At 39.8% G+C, this 23,798-nt stretch overlaps 1 protein-coding gene across 2 annotated transcripts; it reads right to left on the bottom strand.

The window, feature by feature from the left end:
- Window positions 1-462: 462 nt before the first annotated feature.
- On the bottom strand, window positions 463-18,378 carry LOC123512942 (T-complex protein 11-like protein 1). Of its 2 annotated transcripts, none has more exons than XM_045269645.1 (9): window positions 17,798-18,378; window positions 9,026-9,365; window positions 7,130-7,334; window positions 6,644-6,867; window positions 6,244-6,433; window positions 5,730-5,939; window positions 5,205-5,389; window positions 4,794-4,960; window positions 463-4,630 (listed from the first exon to the last, which is right to left on the bottom strand). In XM_045269645.1, exons 2-9 carry the CDS (start codon window positions 9,328-9,330, stop codon window positions 4,356-4,358), a joined length of 1,761 nt encoding a protein of 586 aa, XP_045125580.1. In that variant the 5' UTR covers window positions 9,331-9,365; window positions 17,798-18,378; the 3' UTR covers window positions 463-4,355. The 2 variants fall into 2 exon arrangements, with proteins under 2 accessions (XP_045125580.1, XP_045125579.1); XM_045269644.1 differs by lacking the exon at window positions 17,798-18,378 and adding an exon at window positions 11,667-11,810.
- Between the last annotated feature and the right edge of the window lie 5,420 nt (window positions 18,379-23,798).

Here is a 23,798-nt window from a genome sequence, read left to right as displayed (position 1 = left end):
CGCACTTCTTACGCGCAGGTCTCCTGGGAGCTTACAAAGCTTATAACTACTCCGCCCGGGCGGCGAGCTACAAGCTTTCGATATCCTTTTCTGTCATTATTATAAATAAACAACTTCACTCTTCCTTCATTAATTCCATATTGATGTATTGGATCTTGTCTAATCTACTCACATGAACACCTCTTCCAGAATCCAGATGACTTTCTGTGAGGAATAGATTTCCTTGAGTATGCCAGGTAAGTCTCTCCTCAGAAAAAAAAAAAAAAAAAAAAAAACACTTTACAAGGATGCCATGCATCACTAGTATCTACTAGTTCCACTTTTGCATCTGCTAGACTGCCTGTGTAGTACAATGTGCAAGCTGTTGAGGTGTAAATTGTAGTATGAAAGCATATTTGAATTCTTAATGTTTTTCTATAGTATATGTATCTAATTGGTTTAACATGGAAAAGAGTAAACAACTTTTTCTTCTTTTAACATATGTATTTTACCAATACATTAAAAACAATGAACAAGCTAGGTAGGAAGAGAACATGGTAGCAACTTTTAATAAGAAACAGTAAACAATGGTTAGTCTCCTCCCTAAATTTACATGTCCAGACTTGAGAATTATTGCACATTTTTTTTTCAAGATTGTTTTTCTTTATACACAATGACAAAAAAAAAAAAAAAAAAAAAAAAACTAGGACAGAAAATCTAATTTACTGAAAAGTAAATACCTATGTATATATGACATGATTTGTTGAACATCATTTTCTATGACTGCTATTAGTTCCCTAAAAATAGTTTATGATGTATCATTATGACTTTTATATTACACACTGAACCATTAAGAGCAATAATAGTTTAAACATAATGCTTAAACTTATATAGCTCCAACATACAATAGGGAATCATCACATATCAAAATGCTTGATTTTAAGGTCTGGATGATCAAGAACAGCAAATATTATCATTCTCATGTTACCATAATTGAATGGGAGAGCATATGCCACATGTTGCTGAAAATCATGCAACTTTTGCATAACTGTAATACAGATTAATAAAGTACCAAAATAACTCTCCTTGGGTCATTGTAACAAAGCATGCAGTACAGTACAAACAAACATAAGAACTCTACCATCATATATATGCCTTACATGTAAATAAATGCCAGTCATAGGCACTCTTGGCAATAAAAGTTATATACCCTTTAATATTTTGACAACACAATGATGCATTAGTGGCCACTGATATTTTCTACACAAAAACTTTCACTTATTGAAATGTTTCATTACATCAGCACAAAACTTCTTTAATATAAAGATAATGCACTGATTCACATTCTTGATATGTAATAAATAAAATCACTATAACACCAGGATTTTTCTACAGAGGACACAACTAATAGGTTTACATCTCTGCTAGGATTTCACAGATGCAACAATTTATAATGTACATATAGTTACTTCATATCAGTGAATGTGTTAAAATGGATGGTATCAGTGCAAATGAAAGACACAAATGTTAGTTGCTTAAAAACTTTTCTACACAAGAATGGAACGAACCATAACTACATACTCATTCATTACTTAACACATACATAATAAAAAAAAACCAGTGGAATATGACTAAGTGTTTTTTAAACAAAGACACTACACCTCAAGATAGAGGGAGACCTCATTAATTCCCAGTACCACATTATTTGTATGCAAAACAATAATCAATCATAATATGATTCCCTAAAGTCCCAAACAGTCGATGTATAAGTGTTTCCTTAATTGGAATGAAACTAGAATTTCCACACAGCTTTTACCTTACTCTATCTCCTGCACTTAATATAGCAGGGAAATCACATTCAAGATAATTCATAGCAACTGTCAGAGGAGAAACATGCCCAGTGAAGTGGACCACATGACCATTCACACATGTAAGTTACTGACATCCCACACAATGTTGTTGGTTATGCCTACATATTTTTTGACAAAACTGAGATATCAGAGTAATGTAGCCACTCCAAAGCTTCTAAGGGACAAACATGCAACCCAGTCACACATGCAGTCAAGCAAATATATCTTCCAACCTAATACACAGTAATTTACTGCTAAATGCTAATCATGAATGGTCATACACTCATAAAATCTAGCCATGTTACTGAAGAGCCATTTATGTAGCCAATCAATACTTGCTTCACTTCCTGAAGAGTTAGTTTAATATGAATGCATAACAGTTGATGCAATAATGTGACACACTAGTTTGATAATAATTCAAACAAGATACTACCTTTCAAGTTAATCTTGTTGAACAATCATACTTGAGTAACTTTTGGGGGTTTCCTTGAAACAGTATAAAAGGTCATACCATCACTACCCTGTACATTTTATATATATATATATATATATATATATATATATATATATATATATATATATATATATATATATATATATATATATATATATATATATATATAAAAGATATTCTGTGTTGGCAAGAAACCATGTCTATTTAATTATTGGTTGGGTTTGTAAAAAAACTTCTGCATTTATTACATATCTAGTGCTTTATATTAGCATTTTGTACTCTCCTCTTGTTTTACTACCATCCTCAATTAAGAGTTCTTTGCCCAGATGTTCCATTCAACTTAGCTCCTTTGACATAATAAAACATTCACTTATACTTTTCTCTCCATTACTAGCAATAGACAATTTTCACTGTATCTCCTTATGGAACAGCTCCCTTTTTGTATGGAAACCTGCTTTTGTAGCAACAATATGCTTCTTTAATTCATGACTTTGTATGAGTGCACGTGTTTTGTGATGTAACATCTGCATAATGCGTTATCAAGCATTGTTAATATTCACCCAGCCATTCATGTTTCAACACAGCCTTAACTTTGCATTCAATATAATAAGCTAGCATACCAACAAGGAACCATAGGTATCATGGAGGTACAGGTTACATAACATGCACTTACACACCTTTAGGAATAACAATATTTACTAAAAATATATTTATAAAAAAGCTTAATATATCACTTCTTTTCACATAATGGGCTATGAGCTTGTGACTCCTTGGTATATAGCACAAAACACTGAAATGACTATTATGATTTTGTTATTATGAAATATGGTCATACTATAAAAATATTAAAAAAAAAAATTCAGACATATAAAAATCAACCATTTTGGTTTGTCATCTCTCCATTCAGTGATACAGGAAATCTTTTACTCATTCACAGACTAAAGGAACAATGTACATAATCTGGATAATGTTCAATAACAATAACTATTACAAGGGCACCTAATACTACACTGTACTCTTGTTCATTACATTCAATGCAACACAACCTTTTGTAATTGAGATAACATTATATCATAGCAGAATGTTAATGGACTTACTCTTTACTACAATAAGAGATATTGTTCCATGGATCACATATAACTCTTGAAAAGAGTATAATGTTGCTCTTACTTAGTTATCCAGATATTGCTAATATTTCAACAGTCAGTGTGACTCTAGATCAGGGTTCTCAACTTTTTCATCTTATTAAGAACCCCATGAGTTAGTTATTAGATCATCTACCCAAACCACCAGTAATATGACATCAAACAGAATGTTATTTCAGTTACTAATTCAATATGCCATGGTACTGCAAAGGATATTATTGGTTCAGCCATCTAAGTACCCCTGAAAATCTTACAGAATGTTAATTTAATGACTGACACTAACTCAATATGCAATGGTACTGCAAAGAATATTATTAGATCAGCCATCTAAGTATCTCTGGAAATCTGCTTGTGAACTCCTGGGGGTTTGCAAACCCCAGGTTGAGAACCCCTGCTCTAGGTGTTGAATGACATCAGCAAATTAATTCAAGATAGTGTGTGTGTGTGTGTGTGTGTGTGTGTGTGTGTGTGTGTGTGTGTGTGTGTGTGTGTGTGTGTGTGTGTGTGTGTGTGTGTGTGTGTGTGTGTGTGTGTGTGTGTTGGTCACATTAACAGTGTGATTCTGTTATTCTATGTGATATGGTACATTTTTTACAAAATTCCATAAATGCACAGGTTTTAAATGACAAAAATACTTCATATATGCATTCAGTGCTGACAACCTATATCACTGTGCCAATATCAAGATAGAAGCATATCAGGATAAGTAGATGATTATTAAGATATAATCAACATTGATACACAGTACAATATATGCCAATGCATCTTATATCAGTACTTAAATATTTGTCTGCCTCAAAGGGAAAGAGTTATTGTTAAATAAGTACAAGCACCAAATAATCTAACAAAGTTAAGAAAGCCATGTACTCACTAAGGCTCTAGTCATATAAACATTTACAGTTATTAATTCTAGCTCAAATAACTGATTCAATCACTTGATGTACAAGCAACAGCATTTTCTTTAGGACTTTCTTCTTTTTTTTCTTCCCTTTGCTTTTTTTGTCTTTCAGTTTTGATGTGATCAGTCAAAATATCAACATAATACTCCCCAAACACAGATCTGTTGTGAGCCACAAGACGCAAGAAAGTACCACAGATGTGAGCCAATTCTTCCTGGAGGGTGGAGAGGCCAGGTGGTATCTGCACTGGACTTGTAGTAGTTGAGCCCAACAGAGTGGCAATGAACTCCACGGATCGTTTAGCTGAATGAGAAATGTTACAATTACTTTATACTTAACTAATTCCAATTATACAAAGAACAGACAATCTTATACATATTTAAAAAGATGTCAGAAATCCCCATATCTGAAATCAATACATAACAATGGTTCTAGTTACAAACCACAATGAAACAAAAATACTCACATATAAGAGATCTAATGCGATGCTCTGGATTCTTGATTTCCAACACCTGTGCTTTCAAGGCATTCTTAGCTGACTGAGGGAGCTGAGGTTTCTCATTCTCTGAAAGATGATCTTCTACCTCCTTTATAATTTGCTCTGCTAAATTGTCCATCAGAGCCAATGTTTCACTGTAAATTGAGGTCATAAAAAGGTACAGTGAAGTGATGAAGTGATGCAACATCCATTTCATTATAATCATTAAAAAGAAATGATAAAAAGCTGATACATCCATTCAATGCTTTTTGAACCAAAAGAATAGAGCTATAAACACTTAGCATCAAATCACACTTTTTCAATTACATACTGATAATCTCTTGTCATACATACCTTCCAAAATTCTTGCTTAACCCTATACAGCAAAGTAAAACTCACCTATCTGATAGTGCTGGATCTAAGATGATACACAAGTTACGCTTTAACTTCAACTTAAAGGCGTCAGGTTGTGTAATCATTGGGCCAACAGCTGTGAGTGTCACAAGAAGCACAGACCCCAAGATGCAAACTTGGCTTAGACGGTCTCTTAGCTCCAGAATTCTACTTCCATCTAGCACCACAGTCTGAAAATAATCATGAATATCTGTTAAGTACTCAATATATTCCCACCTTCATCTCTCTTTTCTTTACTAAATGTAGCCTTGTTAGTGAGTAAGGTTTCACTCAGATATAAAATATTTTGCCTTTCCTTAGATGTGTTTTTTATACTGTCTATAGAGATATATTAGCATCACCCAGACTATCAGTATCACAGATCATTTCATGTACAAATGTCCATTACTGTTTGTATTACAATTGGCTTCCTGCAAAGCTGACAAAATACAAATCTACTGGATTGAAAAGGCTAAAAACTAATAGCTGATGTATGCAGGCTGCACCTTCCCTGTCAACAGAATAACTCACCTCGGGAAACATTTTTTCATCAGGCCAGGAGAGGAGCTCCATATAAGCTCGGTTTATGACTGAATTCACAACTCCTCTTATTTCTAAGTCATCAGGTACTGTCAAATCTTCTGGCTTAACATGACTCAGCAGCCATGCTCTGGTCAGCTCCAAACCATCATTTTGTGTCTTCAAATACTCTGCAAACTTCTTTTTCTCATATGTAACACTCTGAAATTATCAATACCTATCAGCATCACAAGTTTCTCATTATTAGGTGCAGTAACATGCATGATATTTCAATTTGACACTACCATCATTTCATAATAGTATAAAGAATATCAGTATTGACCATGTAGTACAATACATCATAACGTCTTTGCTGTGCTGAGCAGAGCATCATGTTATGTCCATTCTCACTACAACTTATACCATTACATCTGTTACTAAGTAATTTTACATAAAGTATTCTATATTATTGTATAACCTACACAAAGACTTTAATTTTGTTTACACATTGAAATGAAGTAATAACCTGAGCAACAATGTGTGGCCTAATCTGCTGAATGGTGAAGTTTGCCATGTCCAGGCGCATCAGATCCAGAGTCTCCATCACTCCTCGGAAAACCGACAGAACATCACTCTCCTTCATCAGGTTCCGGACTGTCTCATCCCGCACCGGGGCACAGAGGCGGGCCATTATAGACAGGACATACTGAGAATATCTGAGAAATAAGGAAAATACTCCTAATAATTTTCTCTATTTTTTTCAATAACCATCTACTTTGTAAAGATTACATAAAAATTAGTTTGGTATGATGGAAATACTAAAACTCAATAAATAGATATCTTTGAGTCTTGCAGCATTCTGTATGGAAAAAAGTAGTCCAAATAATAGGTGGAATTAGTTTTGAGTATGAAAATAAGACACTTACTGGGAAAAATCCAACAGACCATGCTCAGTTTGCTGTTTAATAAGGTCCACATCCAATGTTTCTGAAATCTCTTGTCGCAGCTTGTTGTGTTGCGGAAGAGTGATGTCAAGCAGGTTGTCCCTGACCTCTTGTAATAAAACAAATGCTTGGTCATAGGTGGGGGGATCTTGAGCCAGCTCTTGTGCTAGGTGGTCCCAAAAGGCTTTATGCATAACATCTCTTACCTAAGAATCAAACATAGATTAAATAGAATAACTCTTAGTAGACTTAATTTTCTACTCTTGTTGAAGAGCACTGTCACAACCCTTAACCTTACATCTCACACTTATTCAATGTCAGGTGAGTGGGGCTTCCTTCATGGAAAGATTGATGTTTTTCCAAGTATTACAATGCATACACTACAGTTAATAGGTATTGGTAACAAAGTTTTAAATAATCTTTAGCCCAATCTATTTGTATACAATGTGAACTCACGCAATGTCTCACCTGCTTTTCAATGCTATTGTCTGGGGGATCAAACTTTTCCAGCTTGAAGTTTTTGTCAACTGCTATTTCATGAGCAAGGACCATATTACTGACACCCTTTGCTGCTTTCATAACTTCTTCTAAGGACATAAACTTTGGTGGAGACGCTGCCACTCCAGGAAACAGAAAATTTTGGACTGGAGAAGAATCACTTATGGTTCGCTGCCTAATGAAGTAAAGAAAATGGCACATTAAATTTACAAAATAGCTACATACAGTAATTTATATGAAGATAAAATCTACTTAGCTTATGTACAGTGTGGTGCAGATAATTCAAGACTTTTCAGGCAAGATATATCACCACAAGATGCACAAGATGTCAGATTTGTTGGCTTTCTGGTCAAATCAGAATCCAATAATCCTAAACTCTCATCAGGTGTTTACCAGCTTATAAATATTGAATTATAAAAGAATTACATATATATATATGGATAATCTTACCAATAGGACCTCCAAACGAAGCAGTAAAATAGTCACATTTAGTGATAAAGTACTTAATGCACAATACGTTTCTTGTGGTTTTATTTGGGGGACGGCCTTAGTGTGTCGCACACAAGCCTTCAAATGTGCGGTGTTTGGCGAGTTTTCTCTGAGTCCAGCAAGCTGCGGCGAGCCACGGAGCTCCATCACACTCGGAAATGAGCAGTACACTGACTTGCATTTGTTTATAGCTGGGGTTTGTGGGTAACTGCTGAATAGGATTCATATTGTGTCAATAGTTCTTTTGTCTAATGACGTGCCACCACCTCTTAACACCACGAGCTGCGCCAATGGGAATTTGCTATATGTATTCATAGGCGGGGCACAGCTGGGCAGACAGGTGCACCAAGACATCTGTGTGCGCAGTTCAGCCATGGCCACCAGTGACATTAGTTGTAAAGGTTGCTATAAGAGAACCGGTGTGGGGGGAGGAAAGCTGCTCCAAAGCAAGGATATGGTAGGTTAGGTTTATGTTCAAGGGGGGGGGGCAGCCACCCCTGGCTAGTATAGGTTAGGTTAGGTTTATGTTAGATTGTAGGGGGGTCTGGGGGGGGGCAGCCCCTCCTGCTAGGTTAAGTTAGGTTTATGTTAGGGTTAGGTTAGTGTTGTAAGGGGGCTGCACCCCCCCCAGCTAGGTTAGGTTAGGTTTATGTTAGGGTTAGGTTAGTGTCCTACAGGGTGAGAGTATGTAAAACTTTCCTATATTTAGGGATATTTTCCAACATTTGGAGAAATTTCCCTATATTTTTCAAAGTCCATATATCATTCAAATATGCCCCCCCCCTAAAACCCCCGAATCCCCACAGGCCCCCAAGCTTGCTGGGACTGGGGAGGGATGACATAAGAATATATAAGGAAGTGCTATTGGTAAGATTTACCATATATATATATATATATATATATATATATATATATATATATATATATATATATATATATATATATATATATATTAGCAAGACCAGATGTAATAGTCAAAGGCAGAGATAGGTGTCTGGATAATTGGATGGAATACTTTTCATTATAACTAATGAAAGAAACATGACTCAGTGGAATGTTCGCTTGTCATAAAAGTGATGCACATCTGCTGCCTGATCAAAACACAAGGCTGTTATCACTTGCAATTATACCATCATCTTTGAGAAGGTAAAAATATTTAAGTGCATGTTTATCCTGTACAATATACAGGTTCTTTCAAGAAATGGTAAAAAGAGTTACATCACCATCTAATCTAAATTCTTGCTTAAGGATGAGGTGTTAATAGAAATCATGACAGACCTCTTTTTCTTTTCCATCACTTAATTATAATTGGATCTCTTCATTAACAATGGAAATCCTACCAAATAACTGATAACACTACTCCATTCATTGCCTTACCTTTTACCATTTTCTGACGAGCTTTCACTATTAATACGTGCCCTTGCACCTTGAACTGGTATTCCTTGAGGTTCATCACTTTGTTTACTGCAAGTCTCAATTTCACTTTCTGTATCACTTCCACTGGACTTTGTCTCTGTCCCGGAGAGAGGCTTCAGGTCATCGTCAATGCCATGCTCCAGAGGGTCAGGAGTGGTTTCCCCAGAGAGAGGCTTAGATTTTGATGAGTTAGAGTTCTCCTCTTCTCCCAAGGCCATTTTTTTTTTCACAGTGTGTCCTTTGGTTATTTCTTCGGTACTCCCCATTCTGTGCTTTCTCTATTGAGGTGTAATCAATATATCTGAAATTAAATACAAGAATATCAGCAAGAGTTAAGAGACAGTACATCAAATATAAACATGAGCACTGTTGTGATGTGATTGAAATTTAGTTCAATACTTTACAAGGAAATATCTAGCCATAGGCACAGTTATCAATAGCATGCACAGGCTTAATAACGTAAAACTGACACCTGAGAGACACTAATTAACATCAATTATATTAGTCATTTATACAATGGACCAAAAGTGCCGACTGGGACGGACCGCTCTCCTCCTTAGCTATGACATTATTTGCTTGTCAATGCTGTAAAGATAAAGTTAAGTAGTTTTATTCTTAAAATCAACAATATTTGCAAACAAATGTAGCTGATACAATTCTAAACAAAATGTCCCAAAAATGGTAACATTACCTAAATATTATATTTTTTTTATGTAAGAGGAAGAACTGCCAAGAGCAAAAAAAACTATATTAGAAAAAAAGGCCCACTGGAATTGCAGTCTCCTTAAAAGATTAGAAAGAATTAGTGAAAAGAGTGGGACAAATGTCTTGACACATCTCTCTTAAAAGAAGTTAAGTCGTAGGATGATGGAAATACAGAAGCAGGCAGGGAGTTCCAGAGTTTGCCAATGAAAAGTATGAATGACTGAGAGTACTGTTTAACTCTTGTATTAGAGGGTTGAACAGAATAGGGATGAGAAGAAGAAAGTCTTGTGTTGCGGCGGCAAGAGAACAGTTGGCATGAAAATAGTGATAAAAGATAGGAAGAGATTAGAAAAAAAGGCCCACTGGAATTGCAGTCTCCTTAAAAGATTAGAAAGAATTAGTGAAAAGAGTGGGACAAATGTCTTGACACATCTCTCTTAAAAGAAGTTAAGTCGTAGGATGATGGAAATACAGAAGCAGGCAGGGAGTTCCAGAGTTTGCCAATGAAAAGTATGAATGACTGAGAGTACTGTTTAACTCTTGTATTAGAGGGTTGAACAGAATAGGGATGAGAAGAAGAAAGTCTTGTGTTGCGAGGCGGCAAGAGAACAGTTGGCATGAAAATAGTGATAAAAGATAGGAAGAGATTAGAAAAAAAGGCCCACTGGAATTGCAGTCTCCTTAAAAGATTAGAAAGAATTAGTGAAAAGAGGGACAAATGTCTTGACACATCTCTTAAAAGAAGTTAAGTCGTAGGATGATGGAAATACAGAAGCAGGCAGGGAGTTCCAGAGTTTGCCAATGAAAAGTATGAATGACTGAGAGTACTGTTTAACTCTTGTATTAGAGGGTTGAACAGAATAGGGATGAGAAGAAGAAAGTCTTGTGTTGCGGGCAAGAGAACAGTTGGCATGAAAATAGTGATAAAAGATAGGAAGAGATTAGAAAAAAAGGCCCACTGGAATTGCAGTCTCCTTAAAAGATTAGAAAGAATTAGTGAAAAGAGGGACAAATGTCTTGACACATCTCTCTTAAAAGAAGTTAAGTCGTAGGATGATGGAAATACAGAAGCAGGCAGGAGTTCCAGAGTTTGCCAATGAAAAGTATGAATGACTGAGAGTACTGTTTAACTCTTGTATTAGAGGGTTGAACAGAATAGGGATGAGAAGAAGAAAGTCTTGTGTTGCGAGGCGGCAAGAGAACAGTTGGCATGAAAATAGTGATAAAAGATAGGAAGAGATTAGAAAAAAAGGCCCACTGGAATTGCAGTCTCCTTAAAAGATTAGAAAGAATTAGTGAAAAGAGTGGGACAAATGTCTTGACACATCTCTCTTAAAAGAAGTTAAGTCGTAGGATGATGGAAATACAGAAGCAGGCAGGGAGTTCCAGAGTTTGCCAATGAAAAGTATGAATGACTGAGAGTACTGTTTAACTCTTGTATTAGAGGGTTGAACAGAATAGGGATGAGAAGAAGAAAGTCTTGTGTTGCGAGGCGGCAAGAGAACAGTTGGCATGAAAATAGTGATAAAAGATAGGAAGAGATGCAACCTTTCGGCGGTGAGGCTTAAGACAGTCAGTCAGTATACTGCTTCGATGCTTTCCTCATGGAGAAAACGGAGAAAATATACGTCATTTACGCTGGGGTAACTGTAAGTGCTGTAAATCGATCAAAGCAATATATATCTTGAGTCCTGACAACACAAAGGCGACGCATCGTAAACCACTGGCTGCCTAAACCACCACAATTAATTGTGGCTCCAGCCCTACGTCGTTTCTTTAGGAACCTTGAGCCAGTGACCCTGGGCGATCGATATGTGCATTCTTATCCATATTTAACCACCTTATCTACGCATTTTTTGACATTCCGTAGTATACTAATGCAACTCCATTATCTTACCTCTTGTTTGAAGGTACAAGGTAAGGTTTACAAATGCGAGACTTGGAAATAAAAAGCCTTCCAACCAGAGCACCTGCTGGCACGTCTTCACCCTTCGTCGCTTGGCGTCGCTTTGTTTATCACAGCCAGCGTGGACCATCAGCTGTTCCGTGTTTACAGGAATGACGTCACAACCAGCCTCTCATTGGTCCTTTGCACCTCTCTCACGCTCGCCTATTGGTCCACTTCCAGCTGAGAGCAATGGTGCCGCTGTATCACCGCTTGGGATTTAAAGCTGCGGTGCCATATCTCCAACATGTCACAAAACCACGCAACACTCACCAAAGAAATGTTATTATCAGACAGCTCCAATGCATCTAAAAGTTCCTTTGAGGTAACTTGTGAAGTATTTAGGCATGAAGGAACAAGACATACGTCACACATCCATATAAAAGTACGTGTGTTGCAACGTAATAATGCAAGTGCTTTGTCTCGAAAGGGTTGGGAGCGTGGAAGCTTCTACCATGTTCTAGCATTCTTCACTCCACACTTTCCTCCTCCCCATCTCTTTGACTCACTGGTTTTCTTATTACCCTCATTGCTTCACAGAAAAATGCAGTTTACCTCTCGGTCAACATAATACGTTTTATAGAAAAAAAAAAAAGTATACATCAGTACGTTTGATTGCTTGACAATTATCTCTACCAAAACACTTAGCTACTTGATAAGTTTGGATACGCAGAAACATATCCAGTCTCAGGTATAAAGATAATCAATCAAGATACAGATACTTTTGTAACTATTTATGTAACCAACGCCACTACCCCTCCCGCATTATCATACCTCGATCCGCCAACGGCTAACATTGCCACCATTCACCAGTACACGTACTCTGCCACGTGATAACATCTCCCATCATCAACATTTATCTGCCTACACGTGGATTTTGATTGGCCCACTAGGCGTTAAGCCAACTTTTAATGTGTACGTCACACTGCCATTACTTTTCCCACCGCAAGGTAACACACAATCCAGCACACATCCTACAGCACTTCACTCACACCCACCAACATCCACCCAGCCAAGCAGACCCGTGCTAACCCCATTATACTGATTCCATACTCACTCTACCGATATATTGCATCATATCTGGAAGCCATTCGCTCCGATCATATTCAGCAATCATATTGGACTGTATTCCAGAAATTACCGAATAAAATCTGAAAGACAATATCCTTGCAATTGTGAATTACGTGATGGAGACGCTCACACATGAACAACAAACCGTGGAGAGCAGAGGGGCGTCAAGTGGCATGAAGCAGTTGGATTGAAAACTCTGAAGATACTTTGAGGCTTGCAGAAACAGGGAGACTAAGATGGCATAATAAAGAAAATATTGGTAGTACGAAGGACAGTTATTTTTAGACGTGTGTGTGTGTGTGTGTGTGTGTGTGTGTGTGTGTGTGTGTGTGTGTGTGTGTAAATTGAAAACTGTTTCTCACTTTCATACTATAACCAAGAGAAGCAAAGTTTCTTCAAGCTTGAGTAAATGAGTGAAAAGATTTCGTCTCTTGCCAGGAATCAACGGTGATTGAAATTCACGACAAAGGGAACACGGAGAACACACGATAAGGGGAGAGCAAAAATATGCTACGAGAATAGTACATAATAGATAATATTCAGGTCACGAGTCAAGGTGGCTGCCTTCTTCCTTGGTCCTGTAGCGTGAGTGGCTCTGTGTGTCACTCATCCACTCCGTACTCCATTCACACACACCACAACACGACATGCCTCACTTGGCCACACACACTGACACTGCGCTGCTATCTACGCCAAGAAAATAAAGGAAATGTAAATATTTATGTACCCTGTCATCTATTTCTGCACCTGTCCGCAGTAGCTAGGCCTCATTGTTAGCAGCATAGCAGAGTGTCTTCCCAGGATTGGAAAGGAAGGCTGCCAACATTAACACATTGGGAGGAGTAGGGGGAGAAAGGTCCTGTGAGGTTTTACTTTCCTACTTGTAATCCCAAGGGAGGTGATCATCACGCTCTGTTTCCCGAGGATTTTGCTGCCGCGTCATGGATTCTGTATCAGTTGGACCCTCCCACCGCTGCGTCGTATTTCTTTGTCTAATTCCCCTTATTCCAATGATGGGACATAGTCTTCTCAACATCAGATACAAAAGTCAAATTCCATGACGATAGGAAAAGTAGGTCAGGTCGAGGGCGTCACTGATGTAGAATTTAATGACAAGACTTCGCGGATCAAACAAGAGCGATTTATAATTCCTTGGTTGTCGTTGATTGGAGCATCCTTGATCCCGCTCACTCTCCGCCACCTCTGTGCCTCCTAGCTTCTCCCACGCTCCACGCCACTCATGAACACACTTTCTACCTTATGGAAAGCTCTGTGCTCTCTCTCTCTCTCTCTCTCTCTCTCTCTCTCTCTCTCTCATGGTTACCTGGCATATATATAATCCTGTACTGTTGCGAACGTTCGAGAACAATGATTAGTCATTAGTCACCTACTATACACCTGGCCTACTACTACTACTACTACTACTACTACTACTACTACTACTACTACTACTACTACCACTAATGCTACTACCATACTACTACTTCTGCTACTACTACTACTACTACTACTACTACTGCTTCTATTTCTATTACTACTACTACTGCTACTACCACTATTGCTACTACTATACCACTACTACTACTACTACTACTACTACTACTATTTTTTATACTACTACTACTACTACTACTACTACTACTACTTACAATAATATTAATAACAATAATAATAATAATGATAATAATAATAATAATAATAATAATAATAATAATAATAATAATAATAATAATAATAATAATAATAATAATAATAATAATAATAATAATAATAATAATTATTATTATTATTATTATAATCATAACAATAGTAGTAGTAGTAGTAGTAGTAGTAGTAGTAGTAGTAGTAGTAGTAGCAGTGGTGGTGGTTGGTGTCTTCGCGTGCCATGTCGTGTTAGTGTGTTGTGCATAGTGTGTGGCCCTTCACTTCCGTGACAAAACAACAAACATACACCTTGCCGTCTCGCCTCCAGTGAGTGTGTATTGAGTTTTGTACCTTTGCTGACACTGCTAAATTCATCCTTGTGTGTACGTTTAAAAGAATAAGTAAACAAGGCTTATACCACACAAGTATTTGACAACAAAGATATTATGCAACCACTTCATAAAACCTTCAGCAATGAACCTTCCTTTCTTGTGCTTAACATTTATTTATATACCTTTTCTTTTAATCGGAAGCAAACTGGCACTGAAGGACGCAGTTACTTATGCACCGCTGAAAGACGCGATCACTGGTTAACTCTCAGTGAGTGTCGGCGGGACTCTTGTACACTGTTGTGGGGCAACGGGGCAGATGAGACGTCAGGTGGGGTGGAACGGTACGCCAACGCGGTACGGGAGGGGACGAGGCATGGCACCGACGCCACTTCTCGGAAACTGTCGGTGAGATGTTGGCGTCATTCCAATACATGGCGCCAAGGGGGTAATTTCTGTGTATCCTAGAATGATTCAGTCTGTATCCACTGTTGCCTCGTCCTCAGCAGTGTCTGTCAACAATTCTAAGTCTACTGTGCTGCTTCAGATCCTTCCAACCCAACGATCTTACTGTCGTGACATAATAATTAAGGAAACTTTATGACCACAGCATTCAAGCATCTCTGAATTTTCTGTGCCAATCTCGGACCACCTCCACACACTTCCTTGTCCGCGTTCCAGGGAAGCAATTCACGGCAGCCATGCGACACCTTATCGTCACCATCCTCACACCGTATATATGACAGCCGGCAGTCCTTGCTCACTTGGAGGGCTGCAGGACTTCCTTCTGTCATTGCTGTTGTTTCTATTTATGTTATCCCTCTAGTAGTAGTAGCAGCAGCAGCAGTAGTACTCGTAGTAGTAGTAGCAGTAGTAGTAGTGATACCAAGTATGTTACAGCATCCATGTGACGAAGAAGGTAAGGAAAAAAAAACAAGAATGGCTCAGCATCTGTAGTCTCTCACTTGTCCTTCGTTAGTCTGTTATTGAATAGCTGGACGAGACAGAGATGCAGAGAGCGAAATGTGCGGCGATTGAGAATATAGAGAGTTGGGGAGGAGGAGCATATACGTGATAGGGATGGGAAGAGGAAGGGAAAGTAAGGTAGGTGGGTGGGTGGGTGGATGAGTGGAGAGGCCTGAAGGTCAACCCCTCCTCAGCTGTGAAGGTTGGCCACGACTAATGTCTAACGGAGATGACGTCACAGTATCGCGGAAGGGAACGACTTAAAGCCATAATCGGAAAAGTTAAACATGGAATTTATGTGAGTACCTTGAGTTTGTCACCAGCCCTTGTTGAGGAGCGAGACATGGGCAAGCTGCATCCCCGCGCGCGCGCGTGTGTGTGTGTGTGGTAACAGTTGTACCGGTCTTTCGTCACGTTTGTTCACTAGGAAATGACGGGTGTTCACGTGTCGGTTCCGGCTAGTACAGTGGAAGTGCTTGATGGGGTAGGGAAGAGGGATAGTCTTCTTGACATAAGATTGCCCGAGGTAACCAAGGCGCAGCCAGACATCAAGGAGGAGGAAGTGATTTGGCAGTCTGGCACCGGCGAGGGTGTGTGCCTATGACCCTTGGAAACTTGGCAACGTGTAACCAGGTGGGAATGAACGTTCAGTGGGATTTATGGTGCATACAAATGTCGAGTTGAAGGAAAAGGAAATAACAATATTATGAACGTTAAACAAAATAAATCATCACCGTGATTTATCGGGTGCGGAATATGCACCAGAAATTTAAGTGAAATATCGTTTCCTATAAATGCAGTTAGGTAAACAATCACTGAACAAAACAGAACAAAAACAAAATAGAGAAGAAAAGCCCTCAAGATTAAGAAAACGAGGCCACTCCATTATCTTGCTCAGACATACACACGCATCCAATAAGAGTCTGACTTCCACACGGTACACAGGATATTGCAGAATTAGTGTCTCCCCTCAGAGCAACACCCTCGCTCCATTATAAAACCTACGAGTGTAGATTAAAAACAGCAATCCTTCCCCGTTAAAGATGAATCATCCACATCAACCCTAAAAACTCATCAGATTTTAACCCAGAAATATGTACGTTGCCTAAAAGTTATATGTTACCGAGACTATAGTGATGAGCGTGATGATTACTGCGTGCTCTTCCGTGGTTATGATCAAAATAAAACAAAAGCGTTAGTCTATTAATTTTCCTTCTAAGTCAGTCTTATAAGGGAAAGAAGCAACAACAATAGAAATAATCACAACAATAGCATAAATAGCAGCAGCAACAGCAAGAGCAACAACAACAACAACAACAACAACAACAACAACAACAACAACAACAACGCATACAAAATATATCTATCGACTCTGAAATGAATTCTCGTCACCTTACACTTTCCCTCTCTTGTTTCCCAACAAGTATAAAAAAACAACAATTACGCAAGTTTCGACAGGTAACTCTTACAAAACCACGTTAGGCTTCGCATCACTGCCTCGTGCCTCTCCCTCTCCCTGCCTCGTCACTCCAAACCTTCCCCAAATAACCTCTCGTCACCGCAGCCTCCTTCACACACGTCTACATTCCTCCTCCAGTTAGAGAGATTTGATTTTTCAACGGTTTCAATGCTATGAGATAAATAAAACGTCTAGAATGTCAGTAGCCCAGCAAACTTAAGAAACACTCCATACTAGGGGCCAGAGGGAACGGATTCTTGTGCGTATACCTAATTGAATGATAGATAGATTGATTGACACTTAGGACAAAAGTGAGATCATATGACACCAGTCTCTACACGTGAACCGCACCAACAGATCGCGGACGTACGTGGACATCTTTGTCGTCAGCGAGGTGGAGGAAGATTGAAGTGAAGCAGAATTCCAACGTCATAGTAACACAAGTAAAAGTTTGAGTGAAAACGAAAAGCACACCGAGTTCGGCGAGAAAGGAAACCAAGGAAAGGAGAGTGGGAACGAATTTTACGAGTGAGTGAGCTACATATAAACGTGTTTGATTTCGAAACGTACATCTTTCTGATGTAGCTTAAATGAACACGTATTTCAAGACTCACCTGTATTTTCCAGTTCAGAGGTGGTGTTAATAGGTCAAATATAAGTTTTGCAGGTTCACAATGTTGCAGGAACACGGCGCACCACCCAGTCCTCCGTCACAAGCCGCTATCCTGTGAGCATCGCAGCGCCGCGTCAACTGTTTAAGGTGTTGGAACCTCCCAGCGGGGCCCACACTTTTCTCGAGGCGGCTGCCGTCACAACAACAGTGCCATGACCCCGGCACAACGTTCTACTTGCCCGCGCACCAACACTGACACAACAAAGACAAAAGGTCTGCTTGTCCTACTTTGGTCCCAGTAGGCATATCACTTTTTGCCAGAGAAAAAAATGTGACGCTGCACGGCCATGCGCCTCATGGGTTCAGGATGTCCGCTTCACATTGGTAAAAGTGGTAAGCGGTAAGGAAGGACATGGCACGGCTGCCAGAATAAAGTAAGCCACGTGTCTGTCTTGTTTGGCACTCTTGGCACACACTGGGGAAAACCCGTTACTGCTGGCACTGTGGTCTGTTCGACACAAACACGTGTCGTCTCGAACATAACTATGAACCTTCAGATCTTTGTTTTATCCAATTTAAACAAAGACAGAATCTCGGATCGCATTTCTCAATATTTACCAAGTTTCATTACAAGGCGACACAACGATGGCTGAGAGGGAAACTGGGCCATAAACTTTTTTGGTCACATTGATCCGAGTCTTGTGCTCTATGAACCACCAAAACATGAGTACGATTCCTGGTGACTGACCGTCTGAAATATCTAACCTTACTGACACCTAAAACTTCTCAGAGAGGCGGGTATGAATGTCACGCGAGATCAGCATTTCATGACTGCTGACATTTGCCCTGCTTTAGTTCCAATCTCGCTGCGATAAGAGAGGACTAAGAAAATCCCTCTCACTCTTGCATCAGTGTTAGTGAATAGGAGACTCATCCTGCAACGCCTAGTAATATTTTTCTATTTAGGAAGGGCGCCGATTAGGGCAACAAAAAATTACAATAAAAAGGCCCACTGAGGTGCCAGGCCCATGCAAAGACAAAAGCGTCAGCCAAAGCCAAAGGGTAAATGTCTTGAAACTTATCTCTTGAAAAGTCTAATTCAAAGGAAGGTCGAAAAACAGAATCAAGAAGGGAGTTGTAGAATTTACCAGATGCACATAAAAAATACAAAGAAGAATTGCAAATAGAATAAAGCAAGTAGCTCCATATTGCATAAATTTCCGTATAACGAAATTAATTATGAAAAATCATAACAATAAAGTTTCAAGCTTTTTTTTTTTTTTTTTTGGTTAATGATGAACACTCAAACAAAGATGAAAGAAATGCCCAAGAATCATGGTGAGAGAGAGAGAGTGTGTGTGTGTGTGTGTGTTTGTTTGTTTGTGTGTGTGTGTATGTAATTCACCACCACCACGGTCGTCTGCTGGTCACCCAGCCAGCCTTTCCCATTACGGAGCTAGGCTCAGAGCTCATAGACCGATCTTCGGGTAGGACTGAGACCACAACACACTCCACACACCGGGAAAGCGAGGCCACAACCCCTCGAGCTACATCCCGTACCTATTTACTGCTATATATAGGTGAATAGGGGCAACATATTAAGAGGTTTGCCCATTTGCCTCGCCGCTTTCCGGGATTCGAACTCGGACCCTCTCGGGTGTGAGCCGAGCGTGCTAGCCACTACACTACGCGGTGTGTGTGTGTGTGTGTCTGTGTGTGTGTGTGTTTCGCTGCCAGTATTCCCGGACAGAGAACAAAGGGAAGTGACAACCCGGACAGAACAACTAAGTTTCCTTTCTTCCGCCAACAACGTCCGTCCCTCAGCCGCTCCTTTGTTGCTGCAGCGCTGTTCCACGTTTCAAACTCACAGTCTAGCGCCACACCCTGCTGGGGACGAGTATGGGCAGCTCTACATTCGTGGCTGAGCTTGTCGTTAGTCGTGAACCGGTAAATTGCAGGAACAGTTTAACACCTTGGTGAATGCACTTCAGAATCGTGCGACTTTTTTCTTTGTTTCTTTCATAACAAATGCACACAAAAGAGACACGAATATAGATTTAGAGGCGTAATCTTTATTTTATTCTTTTGTTCTCTCTGCCTGCAAGATACCGAAGCCCTGTAGTGTGTCAGAGGTTATCCTGCAGATTAATGGTAAGGTGTGGGCGAGGGTTGAGAGGAAAGGAAGGAGCTAGGTGGCGGCAGAGGAGGAAGTGTGTGGGCGGACAGGTATGCTGGTGCTGGCGGGTCACGCGGCAAAATCGCAAGCGTATTCGTAGTTATGCTGTATCAACGAACCAATAAATAAAAAATCTAAAAACTATGTCCATACGCTTATCAGAAATATTTCTTGTAGTCATCCGTGGCTGTGCAAGGACAATGCTATAGGACACCGGTCATGACGCCTACCTTTCCTCTCTCCTGGCCGCCTGTTGGGAATAACGCTTCCGTCCTCACATCTGCGCCTTGCATGCTGCCACCAAGGTCATGCTACAGGTGAACGGCTTGCCATGCGTCACTTCACACGAATTTGTAAACACGCGTGTACCCAAATATACCCGTCCGTGTCACCGAGACAAAGGCGTTCTACGTATCGTCTTTGCGACAACTTGTTATCTATTACTTTTAAAGGAACGAAAATACTAAGAAGAACGAAAAGAACAGTATTTTACTTAGCAACATCTTGATATATCAAATTGTGCCAGGAACAAGGTGGTGCTGAGGGGAGTAACACACAGAACCTGGCACCCTCCCTACCTCCCAGCCTGCCCGCGCCTGTCCGTTGGGGCCGGTGAATCCAGAAATCCTGCGGCCGCTGAGTCACGTCTCGGGTGGATGGGTCATCACCAGGAAGGGGCTTGGTATTATTACTGCAGCAATAAATATTTCTCTCTCTCTCTCTCTCTCTCTCTCTCTCTCTCTGTTACACACAAAGCCCCAGTGAAACTGAAATGCCTTCTAACACGCCCACCTTGTACTCACTTATGTGATAATCATTACCATGATGGATAGAGACAGCGTCCCCTCAGCCTCTGCCATCCAATTCATCTAGTCCTCGCTATGCACAGCGGGGAAACTCAAGAGAGGGACACTGCTTCCTACATCTGCGTGGTGATAATTTTACCAGAACGTGTGAGTTGCACGGGGGAGGGGCAGGGAAAGGGCACCTCACCTGCGCTACAGTATAATGAAGCTCAGGTGCACCCATCGCATCGCCCGCTGCCTGGGCGTGGAGGCACATGTAAACAAAGGAACCACCCACAAAGAAAGTGAGGCGCTGATGACTGTTCAGCACACACGTGTCTCCTTCATTTTGGAAGGACCTTGAAATGATACGAGACGTCGCTTTTCAATAGCTGATGAGTATTTCGAAAATAATGAGAGAAGTAGACCAGTAGTCAGTGTCGAGTGACTTCAGCGTTCAAGGTGACGCAGCTGGGCCGGAGTGGCTAACGCCCAGCTGCAGGACCAACGGCGACGGACAGCACCCAACTGGCGCAGCAAGTATTACGACTTGAAGTAATGAGGGAATCAGAAAACAACACTATAGTATAAGAGAGAGAAATTAATAAATAATTACAATAAAAAAGAAAAAAAAAACTGTTTAAACAATTCATGGAAACCTATTATTATAAATAGAATAAAAGTCATTACACAAATACACCTCCTGGTTGTTGAGTGGTCTATAAATAAAGATGCGGGGTTGTGGTGAGGCAGGGAGTGGATCGCAGGCACATGAAGGCTGCGGCTTTGATGCTCAGCTGCAGGATGTGAAAACGCGCGATCAGAGGGCAAACCAGACACTGTTGTTGTTTGCCCCCCACAGATCAAATAAGAATTCAGCAAGTCCTCAAAGCACTTCCCTGCAAAGAAAAAAAAAAAAACGCCGCTGTTCGATCGAAGGAAAATGCGCAGCGGGAAGTGAATTCTAGCGAGTAATAAATATAGCATAGGGAAAAACAAATACAGTTGTATAGAATATCAACATAAAAAAAAGTAATAAGAATGAAGAGAACACGACAAAATGAAAATAGAAAAAAGATAAAATTTACAAACTATGCAAAAGAAAATATCATCACGCTGCAGCGCTCAGGGTTATACCAAATCCTATTAAATCTATTAATTAACTCTCTCACTCTCTCTCTCTCTCTCTCTCTCTCTCTCTCTCTCTCTCTATATTAATGTATACTTAACTACATACGCACATAAGTACTATAGTCGCATTTGTTACATAGTTTCTGTGTGTGTGTGTGTGTGTGTGAGCAGTGAGCACGCACGAGTTGTTGGTCTGTGTAGGAGGAGCACCAACGGTTATGGGACACTGGGATGCTATTAGGCAACACACACACACACACCGTAAGAAGTTAAGAACCAAGGATGCTCTACAAACGAAGGGAAGACTACCGGTACCGGATGGGTTGCAGACAATTTGTAGATATCCCAGTGTATGTATGTCTGTATGTAAGAATATTACTTGTACCTTATACGGTACCTTGCTGTTTCTGTCCTGCCAAGGTGATGTGTGGTGTCACCGCTCCGTGGTGGGTTGGTGAACATTGCGTCGCAGTGGCGAAGAATATTAATCTGCGACATTTCTGTTGAACAAAGAAATGAACTTTTTTTTTTTTATTATGCAAAGTTTATCATCACAGTACGGCAGAAATTTAATATAAAATGATCATCGTTATCTTTTGATACATTATGACATTTGAAGGCTACTTGGCGATTGAAGTGCTAAATTGCGTAAACTCAGCACAGCCGAGAAATCCCACCGGTTCGCATCTCTGGCCACATTGTCTGCCCCACTGATTGGAGATAATAATTGTCTTATTTTTCACTGTATCCTTTGTTCACCTGGCAGAGAAGAGGCAAGGGACTTGAAAGCTTGGCTGCACCCTGGCAAGCCACATCCAGCGTGACGTTTTGAATGGCCTTCTCGTCAAACTGAATTCCAATAATTTAGAAGAGGAACAGAAGGGAGAAGAAGAAGAAGAAGTAGATGAAGAAGAAGAAATTATGATGTTAATGATGATGATAACTACCAAAGTAAAGATAATTTTATATGGTTTTTGACGCTATAATTTCCTCCAGTTTTCCAATTCAGGATGTGACAGTCAGCCACCCGTCAGTCACCAGCTTGCGGTCATTGACTCGCGAATTCACTTACTTACAATACACACACACAGGATAATTTCTATCAGCTGCGAATAAATAATCTTTCTTTCTCTCTCTCTCTCTCTCTCTCTCTGGGAAACGTGGAAAGGTCTGCTAATTAATTTTTAATAAAAATGTTGTTTCCACGTTCAAAACAACCGAGAAAACAAATGCATAACTTATAGCGGTACATATCTACGTATACTTAACTGTTTATATAACTCATACAGGAATAGAGAAATAGAAAACTACATTCCAGCAATGACCTAGCTTCTGTTTCGGCCGGAAGTGAACGGCCTTGCGGCGCACCCTTTTTATTTCGCGGTGATGTGTAACGTGAAAGTTGTTTTCTCGCATCCCGTCACGGACTACAGTATATTGAGGTGGACACAGTATATATATTTTTTTCGTATATATATATATATATATATATATATATATATATATATATATATATATATATATATATATATATATATATACTGTAAACGCCACGAGAGATTTTGCAGAGGGAGAGAAACGGTATCGCTCGTACTCGTGCCAGGAACGAAGCGATACCGCTGTCTAGAAAAGGAGAGGGAAAGGTTATAAGGTAACCGTCGTCTTTTATCTACTTACTCTTATTGACCGTGGTGGAATTAACTGCAACGCAGAAAAAAAAAATTGGACGTAAAAGTTATGAAAACAAAAAAACTTCGCCCTTTACGGGAAACTGGGACACAACGACAACTTCAAGCAGTGAAGCAGTGAAAGGTGACCCTCCCCAGGGCACTTTCATGCTATATATAAAGGACTCCCACGCCGAGACCTGCGTTGGCTGTGTTCCTTAGGAGATACAGTGCGCGTGCTAC

This window comes from Portunus trituberculatus, chromosome 35 (assembly GCF_017591435.1).
Source record: "Portunus trituberculatus isolate SZX2019 chromosome 35, ASM1759143v1, whole genome shotgun sequence".
NCBI classification, from domain to species: domain Eukaryota; kingdom Metazoa; phylum Arthropoda; class Malacostraca; order Decapoda; family Portunidae; genus Portunus; species Portunus trituberculatus.
Note: the sequence above shows the minus strand (reverse complement) of the source record. Positions and strands in the feature narration are given on the sequence as shown.

Coding starts and splice junctions, on each gene's coding strand:
- LOC123512942 (XM_045269645.1), bottom strand. CDS start 9,330: ATGGGGAGTACCGAAGAAATAACCAAAGGACACACTGTGAAAAAAAAA. Junction 4,961..5,204: donor GATCCAGCACTATCAGATAG/GTGAGTTTTACT, acceptor CTCAATTTACAG/TGAAACATTGGCTCTGATGG. Junction 4,631..4,793: donor TCGCATTAGATCTCTTATAT/GTGAGTATTTTT, acceptor TTTCTCATTCAG/CTAAACGATCCGTGGAGTTC.